Source organism: Mytilus californianus, unplaced genomic scaffold (assembly GCF_021869535.1).
Source record: "Mytilus californianus isolate M0D057914Y unplaced genomic scaffold, xbMytCali1.0.p SCAF_7, whole genome shotgun sequence".
Lineage (NCBI taxonomy): Eukaryota > Metazoa > Mollusca > Bivalvia > Mytilida > Mytilidae > Mytilus > Mytilus californianus.
In genome coordinates, this window is record NW_026262723.1 from 39,297,447 (window position 1) to 39,306,570 (window position 9,124).

The following is a 9,124-nucleotide window of genomic DNA, read 5'->3' on the forward strand; positions in this document are numbered from 1 at the left end:
AAAGTGTTTTTAGAGCATTCAAATTTCACACAAATATTGACAAATACCATTTTTCAGCTGACTAAAGTGATTTATATGTTTACAAAGGGATATAAGAACGAAGAAATGTATCTCGTATAGTTAAAAATATAGATGAATAAAACATTTCAACATAGTTTAAAAGAGTATCGTGCCGATAAACGGGGAATTCAATTCTTTAACGTGTCTAGATAAGTTTTAAAATGAGGAAATTAAAACATGCACAATAAAAAAAATGAGAATATTTGCATAGTTAAGTTTTAAACACATTATCGGCGCGTATTTAATAAATACATGCAGCTTTTTATTGAATAATGACATTCGTTTTATGAAAATTTGAATCTGAACTGAAAATTGCATATCTTTTGGTTAGTCTTGTCGTTAGGTTACTGTCTAATTTACGCTTAACACCAAATCTATTTTTCATAATTGTTTTGGACTGAACTTGCATCAGCCGTATACTCCCCAGTTAAGCAGACGGCTTCTGGCATATGGCCACACATGCACTCGGTCAAACCAGACGCAATTTAAATACTGTTACAATTTATTTGGAACAATTAATTTTTTTCTAGTACCTACGCAAACTTCTTTTTTTTAAATAAATAACGAGATTATGTCTTTTCTAACTGTAAAACCACTTTCCTATACAACAGAAAAGCTGATCCGTCAATTGATTGGAAATGACGACAACAAGAGGACCAAAATCAGATGTTGGACAAAAAAAAAAATCTAAGACCCCTCAAAAGGAATAAGGTCCGTGCTGCAATTATATACCTAAAGCAGGAGGTATTTACTCTTTAAATTCACCCGGTCCAATTCCGTTTGTATTTCAGGCATTTCCCGCATTTTCCTATATCGTTCTCCACCTTCATATTTAGATGATGCAAATTATTAGACTATGAAATCAAATTTCAGTAGAAAAAAATCTCGAATAGCAATATCTGTAATTAAATGTAAACTATACCCCATGCATCATGTTAAAAATGCAATTTACCAGGAGTTCTAATTAGAAAATTGCATGTAAAGTGCGAGAAAAATAATATTTTCAGACATGCCATATATCAGTTTCGTTTTAAAAAGAGTAGGGAAGGGTTCAGTCACTATATAATATATACACCCACTCGTCATAAGTAGCCATTGATTATTCGTAAATTGGTCAATTATACCTATAATACAGTAGTGTCATAATTATTAATTTAAAGTTGAAAATTTTCAATCACAGGAAACTCGAATGATGAATTGAATATTGTGTACCGAAGTTTTATAGGTGTGAATAATATCTCAAGTTGTGTGTTACACTTATGCGTGAGGAAAACAAGTAACTGTGAAATCATATTTTCATATCCCAGTATATTTAAATACAGGGGTATTAAAATACATTTATAGACCGGTAACAAAAATATGATATTTGTTTTCCTACTCGTATTTTTATTGAAAACGTTTTCTCATTCACTGATTCCTAAGATCAGCCTTCTGTCTAAATCAGCCAATCAGATTTGAGAAAAAACCACATGCTGTTTGATCAATAACAACTTACGCTGAACATTGCTAAACCTATATTTACTTTATGATCCAAGCAATGAGTAGTGGTTTACAAAATAAGCTAATTTTGAAATTCTTTCAATAGGAACCGTTTTATGTAAAATCGATAAAAAGCAATTGACAGTCATAAAAACGGTAAAAGAAGTAATGTTGTTTTTATTGACAATTTTGGAATAAGCGAAAATGAAAGGCGATGAGAAATTTGTATTCAGGATTAATATTTAGAAATTTTCGAAAAATTAAACTTTATTTTGGATTATGTTTATTATTTTGTGCGATATTTGTGTTGAGCGGATATTTTGGAGAAACTCATCTTTCTAAAGATTCTCTACTTTCTTATTCCAACACATTGGAACCTGGGACATTACAAGACTTTCATAATAGACGTCACAATAGGAATTTGCAGTTCTTGTACTCTCAAGAGCTCTTAACGGGGAATAAGAAAGTAGATCTGAAAGCAAAGACGAACAAAGATATTTTTATTTCACCGAGGATATTTACTCACAAAAATGACTTCTTAAACGAAGATGTAAGCTTTAATGAAAATAAGCTTAACACAGGAGGAAACAAGGCGACATATTATACAAATTTAAATTCAGATGAAAAGAAAAATAAATACTTAACAAAAAGACTACCTCATGCGATTATCATCGGTGTCAAGAAAGGCGGAACAAGAGCACTGCTGGAATTTTTAAGGGCTCATCCGAATGTTCGAGCCACCGGCCCTGAGCCACACTTCTTTGATAAAAACTATGAGAAAGGCCTCGAGTGGTATAGGTTGGTATTATTCTTTGAAGAGATATAAATTATGTATCTAAACAAACCATTAACTTTAAAAACATTGAACAAAAGAGATATAATATTTCATATTTTAATAACAAAATATTAAGAACATAAATAACTTGAAAGGCAAAATATTTTAAATCTATGGATAGTTTCGGTCCACGCACATTTACATAATAAATTAAACACTGGAAGTCAATTAAAATATTTTACATACCACTTATAAAGCAATCTTTAAAATTACAATTATTTCGATTAAGACGCTTCAATAATTGGCTTAGTCGAGAAATAACATGTGCATTTGTGAAGATTCTTCACTTTGAAACAAATTAACAACAGCTGAAGTTGTGAAACAGGAAATTTCTTATTTGTGTCAAATTACCTAGCTTGTAGTTCGTTAACGATTTGCTAGATAATGAAGTTTATTTTTCATTAAGTTAAAAGATATTAAAATTAAAGCATGACAACATAAGTGATACTTTAAAATGGATTTTAGGATTTCTATTAAATATTGTCAATTAACTTACCGATATAAAGATTTTTACAGCAATTCAACCCACAAAGCTTCCATTAAAGTTCATTACACTGCAATATTGGTAATCGATTTCTTTTGATTTTGTCTAATTTTAGTAATGAAAGGGATTTCTTAACGTTCAATTATTTATGCCTGATTTACTTTCTCATGAAGATTTAATAAGGTTTTGTCCTCGGCCTTGTCCTTCAATTTTAAACAGTCCGTGAGGACTTAAGCCATCTGTCAACTGTCCATCAGCTTGTCTACCCCCTACACCGTTTGAACTAAGGTCATCTATTTCATTTTGAAATAAATATGAAAATGATTAACAAAAATAATCACAAATGATAAAGGGTCTTTTCATTTCTAAATTAGAAGTTATCTTTTCACATAAGTGAACCGTGTCACAATAATGATAGATTTTTTTCTGAAAAATATTATAACTTAATTGATATTTGATGGACAAATATCTATTCAGGAAAAGGGCGCTTTAAATTGAGCTGTAATATACAATGCATTGTCATCGTTTAAATGAATACGTTGGGATTTTTAGCAATAGGGTTTTAAGATTAAGAAACACAATAAACTGATCAATGTTATTTTGTTTATTTTGTGTGGTGGTCTAAATATACCAACGGTGAGCTGTCACTTATTCAACAAAGTTTTCCTTCTAATGAGAAATGGAATGCATAATTGTTATCATAAAAAGAACCAGTCAAAATAGTAATGTATCATTTTATATACTGTATTTGGATATAATCCTTCATATAATCAATGATAATGGCTAGTTTGTTGAATAAATAAAGTATGAAAAGGTTCACTTAAACATAGTAAAACTTTTGAAGAGTTGGTCTAGCCAAGTTGCATTTATGATAAGTTATGACTCGGCCTTAAAGGCACAGATTTTATATAATGTCAATGAAACAGCAACCCAACGAAAAAATAGTCCCTCCCCAAAAAAAAAAAAAAATAAATAAAACAAAACAAAAACAAAAACGAAAGGCATCGAAAGTCATCATAACAGTTTTATAAAGTCAAGTGTCTTTACTATATTTCAATCTCGTAATAGCCAGGAGTCTATAAAAATATTAAATGAATTCAAGAGGCTATAAAAGATTTCCCATGAATACTGAAATTCCCTAAATAAAGTAAAACATGAAAAAAGTGGAATTTCCTCGAAAATTTACAGGTAGTTATGAAAAAAAATCCACAACTTGTCAAGAAACGTAAAAATAAAAAGCCAGACAACAAACCAAGTACACGAAGAAACAAATTCACACAATTCGTTAAAATGAAAAAGTTTGAAACGCTAATATGGATTAATCAGTAGATTTCTCCGTAGGATTTTTGTACGGTTCGTATTGCTCAATCTTTTGTTTTCTGTTTTGACTGTTCTGAACTTTTTCTTCTCAATCCTTGGTTTTGCGTTTTGCGTTTTGTGAACTTTCTTAATCATTGGTTTTGTGAACTTTGTTCCTTTATCTTTGGTTTTGTGTTTTGTGTTTTGTTTGTCTGCTGCAGTTTTTTCTTTTCTTTCTTTTAGCCATGGTAATGTATGTCTTTCTTCGAATTATTATTGTCATTGTATCCTTTATACGATCTCCCCCTTTTTTAATATATTGATAATCCCGCCATAGAAACAGGGCAATAGATTAATAATCCCGCCATAGAAACAGGGCATTGAACATTTATTCGAATATGCAAAAAAATAAAACCATTATAGGGCTTTTGTTTTCATTAGGGAAATTATCTTAATATTCTTAATATCACGCGGCTAAATATGCTACATGTAAATAAGGTTATATTCTAGATCAATATAAATGGCGCTAATTTTCTTAAATGCATAATTTATTCCAACGCCTGTTGCAATTTGGAATCTTAATAAAAACTCCCATTATTTTACCTGTAAAAGGTCAATACATTTCTATGTAAAATAAATATTTATGTCCACGTAAATAAATAACCAGATGTTACTATTTCATAAAAATACCAATGAATGTATACTATTTGCCCTACTCTAGTTCTTGTAAGTTCTATATTGATTAACGAAAATTTATATTCTCTCGTCTCAATAAACAAATAAGTCATCTTCCTTTTAATCTAGTGCCCATCTTATGATTAAAACGTCGAAGTTAATATATAGTGTTGAAAAGAAATATTTTGTTCGTGTCAAACGTTCGTTTCACATTTGAATGATTTGTAGTGCAAAATCATGTTGTTGATAACCTCATCATTTTTCATCGATTGGCACTAAAGTGCAATATAGACATGTATGAAAACATTGAGGCGAACGACTTTCTTTCTGAAATATATAATAGGGATTGTGATATATTTTTCATATTTATTATGCAGCTAAATATGTAGTTTTGAAGTCTGGAATTAATCAGCACCGTATAATAAAAAACATTTGTATAAGCTTCTACTCTCCTGTAAATTCAAAAACTCTTTCTCGTAAAAAGTTAGAAATAATATGCCAAAAGCAGAGACGAATTTAAAGAAAATGGAGGGGGGATTGGGTTCATGTAAGGAGCTTTATATCGGGTTGATTCATAGACGTTTTACAAGTCCCACTCCTTGCGTTAATTACCTTGGTTGGCCAACCCTTTTTCAAAATCGTGGATTCGCATCTGCAAAGCAACATCTATCCGACCTTAACATGTTGTTTTTTTTTGTATTTTAAGTTGATATTTAGTAAGTAGAGTTATAGTTTGACATACTTACTCATATTAATCTTTATTTAAGAAAAGTTATAAGATACTCGGAGGGGCAATTAAAAGCCGTAACCGAAAAGAAAAAACTAAACTATGGTCTATAAAACAATACACAGCAACGACAAAAAACAACAATAAAAACACTTACTCAGCTTAAAACCGGACACGAACCTGGCCAGGTGCTCCGGAAGGAAGCACCTGCAAATTTTGCTTGTCACTAGTAAAATCCGTATCAACACGCGATCACAGATATGATAAATTATCTGTAAATTTTTAAAAGATATCAATAAAACGAAATGTTGTTCTATGTCAGTTTGACTAATACCTAAGGGACAACAACTTTATTTTCAAGGGGGTAGGGACAGGAGGATTTGAAAATGAATAACTTGGCCTGGTAAGAACTGAATGGCAAGCATTCAAGTTGCATAAGACAGAATGAAAATGAATATTCTGCAAAGCAAAATGCAGAAAACAAATGTGTACAAAAGTGAAAATAAATAAATCCTGCCATCCCCTCCCCCAGAATATAAATGATCGTCCCCTAGCGACATACAAAAAATAAAAGACATCTAGATGCCAACATACTCAAATTTGTCAACAACAAAGAAGTTTCTATATACACTGAATATACCAAGATCTCAATCGTCCGGAGTCTAAAAATGTTGTTAATAAATTTAACCAAGACTATCAAAGCCTTACCATACACACCAAATTCCCTTGTCAAATTATATTTTTTTTAACCTTTTATGATGAAATATTACGAAGAATACACAATAGTTGGTCAAACCTGTAATTGACCATCAATGTCCACAGAAAAAACCCAGACTGTTCAATTATTTACCATGTTCTATGGTAACAAATCTTTTTACCTTGAACTAGCATGTTGTAATGAGGTTAATAAGTGTTATGATTTTGTTTGCATGTTGCTGTAAACGATTAAGACTATTGGCACCAGGGTAGAACTCCAGAAACAAAATCCAATATCCGTTAGGACATGTTTATATCTGTGCATTACAGCATGCAGAGAAAAAATAATTTCTCTTTATAATAAAACTTTTGACCTTGAACACTTTGTTACAAAAAGTGAAAGAAAGTTGTCTGCGGAATTCGATGGTCGAATGCAAAAGGTTATTAAAAATAATTTATGAAACATGCACTTTTAATTCTCTGGTGTCTTGTTTCATATAAAAGTCTATAAATCTATATAAGATTTCTTTTTAATTAGAATTGTAATTTAATATTTTCATTGAGGAAAGTTTAAAGGCATACATACTTTTATTGCATGTGTTATACCATAAACAAAAAAGAAAAATATTATACTTCTAAGGGTAAAAGGAAAATTAATCTTCCGATATATACATTAAAATGCTTAAGTATGGGTATTTCACACGTCAGGCTATATGTTCGTTTACTGTTTTTAAGATTTAATAAATTTGATACTGTCATGACTGTGTTTATACGTGTTTTCTCAAGTTTCATTTGATCGATCCTTTTTGATAATTTGACAAAGTTTTCAAATGCAGTCAAACTCAATGAGAACGTTTCTTGGATCTCATTTTACTGTGATATAGTGTGAAAAACCAATTGGTATAAAAATGATATTGATCATTTTCCTTTCCGATTTTCTTACTTTACGATTTCATAGTTCTGTCATAAAAGGGGCGGAGCCAAAATTGAAATGTAATGGTACAATTTATTATATGAGCAATTGAAAGTTATGCAATTTGGATTTTTTTATAATTATTTTTGACAGACTAACTTAAATGATTATGATTGTATAGGTGCACGCAGGAACTCCAGTTTTTACAACAATGTAACACCAAAGAACTGCATTCTAAATATAGGAAGAAGTAAACAGTTAGGTAGACACATAACTCTCATCTCCTTCTTGCATATTTGCTAAGGCAGATATAGTGCAACAATACACAAGGTCTTATTAAATAATGCATGGTCATTTTGCTAATACATCACGTTGAAAAAAAACGTTGCATTTATTTGTTTGCTAGATTGATCATTTTATCTTGCGCGGACACATGCTATGCTGCAGTTTGTTCCTTTTTTATTTATGAATTTACAAACAAATATGTGTAATAATAACAATTTTAAAACCTAGAATCAAATTAACGTTTTTTTTTGTGAAATGCAATGAGGTGAATTACATTTTTCATTTTGCATGTTAAGCTTCAGCTGTTTTGAGCCACAATTGATTTAGTTTCTGTTCTGTTTCGCCTATCATCATATATTTCTTATATTTGTAGGAATCTTATGCCGCAGTCTGATTCGTCACAACTTACAATCGAGAAGACACCCGGGTATTTCATAACCAAAGATGTTCCGAAGAGAATTTTTAATATGTCGTCTGCAGTCAAACTCATAATCGTTGTGCGAGACCCAGTTACAAGGGCTATTTCAGATTTTGCTCAAATAGCTTCAAAGTCACCCAAAGTGCATTCTTCTTTTGAAGCTATGATGTTCAAAGACAATAAAACAACCGTGGATACCTCACGTACCCTTATAAAAATTGGGATGTATTCAAAACATTTGGAAAGATGGCTGGATTATTTTCCTCTGGAACAATTCCATATTGTTAATGGTGAAAATTTAGTGACAGATCCTGGAACCGAGCTTATAAAAATACAAGAATTTTTAGGTCTCCCGATACAAATCACTCACAACAATTTCTATTTCAATCAGTCACGTGGATTTCCGTGTATACGGAAAAAAATTAACAAAAGGCCACATTGCCTAGACGAAACCAAAGGTCGGAAACATCCATACATAAACCCTAAATCAATTCATTCTCTGCAGGCATTTTTCAAACCATACAATCGAAAATTCAGTAAAATGGTGGGACAAGACTTTGGTTGGTCGTAAAACTGAATATTAATTTCAGCTGATTAAATTTCTTTTAATGTAATATGTCACATCAAAAGATTAACTTAAATTATAGCGAAAAGTACGGGTTTTGACCCAACTTCACAGGAAAGGTGGTTTGAATGGGAAATATGCATTAAATGCTGTTATAATTGAGTGCATGTGTGTAAATTTCATTTTTATTAAATTTTATAAATTTAAAATGAAGCTACATTTTGTCAGTAGCTTTAATTATGTTTAAATGTTTTGTTGTTATAATTTATTGAAATTTTGTTACAAGATGCTATAAATATTTAAATATTATTTTGTGTTGAAGAATTTTTTGTCAGCCAATAAATCACTAACAAGACTTAATATTCAATATATGTTAATTTCAAAAGTAAGGTTTGCTGATGTCGTCAATTTACCTAAATGATAATATTATCGTGCTCAATTTCACATGAAAAATAGTTCATAGCTGATCACAGTACTTTGCATTGCACCATACGACATCGTACGTCTATCGTGAAAACTGTTTATTTCTTAACGAGAGCATACCAAATATTTGAAAGCAAAGAATATTTCAGAACCGAAACAGGTCAAGATCTTTATGACCAAAAAAGGGACCTAAAATAATAGCTAAATCTATCTAAGGTCAAATTTTGCCTACTTTGTCTGAGTTGAAATCTAAGTTTCTTTATAA

General features: G+C 30.8%; 1 protein-coding gene across 1 annotated transcript; it reads left to right on the top strand.

Annotated features, from left to right (window-relative positions):
* The first annotated feature begins 1,543 nt into the window (after positions 1–1,543).
* Positions 1,544–8,745, top strand: LOC127707992 (heparan sulfate glucosamine 3-O-sulfotransferase 6-like). The gene is made up of 2 exons (XM_052212779.1): positions 1,544–2,337; positions 7,827–8,745. The coding sequence occupies exons 1-2, from the start codon at positions 1,754–1,756 to the stop codon at positions 8,440–8,442; spliced, it is 1,200 nt and encodes a 399-aa protein (XP_052068739.1). The 5' UTR covers positions 1,544–1,753; the 3' UTR covers positions 8,443–8,745.
* The last annotated feature ends 379 nt before the right edge of the window (positions 8,746–9,124 follow it).

What these genes read in the sequence shown, in the direction of transcription:
- LOC127707992 (XM_052212779.1), top strand. Translation starts at nt 1,754, where the DNA reads ATGAGAAATTTGTATTCAGGATTAATATTTAGAAATTTTCGAAAAATT. An exon ending in AAAGGCCTCGAGTGGTATAG is followed by an intron (nt 2,338 to 7,826) that starts GTTGGTATTATT and finishes TTATATTTGTAG; the next exon opens with GAATCTTATGCCGCAGTCTG.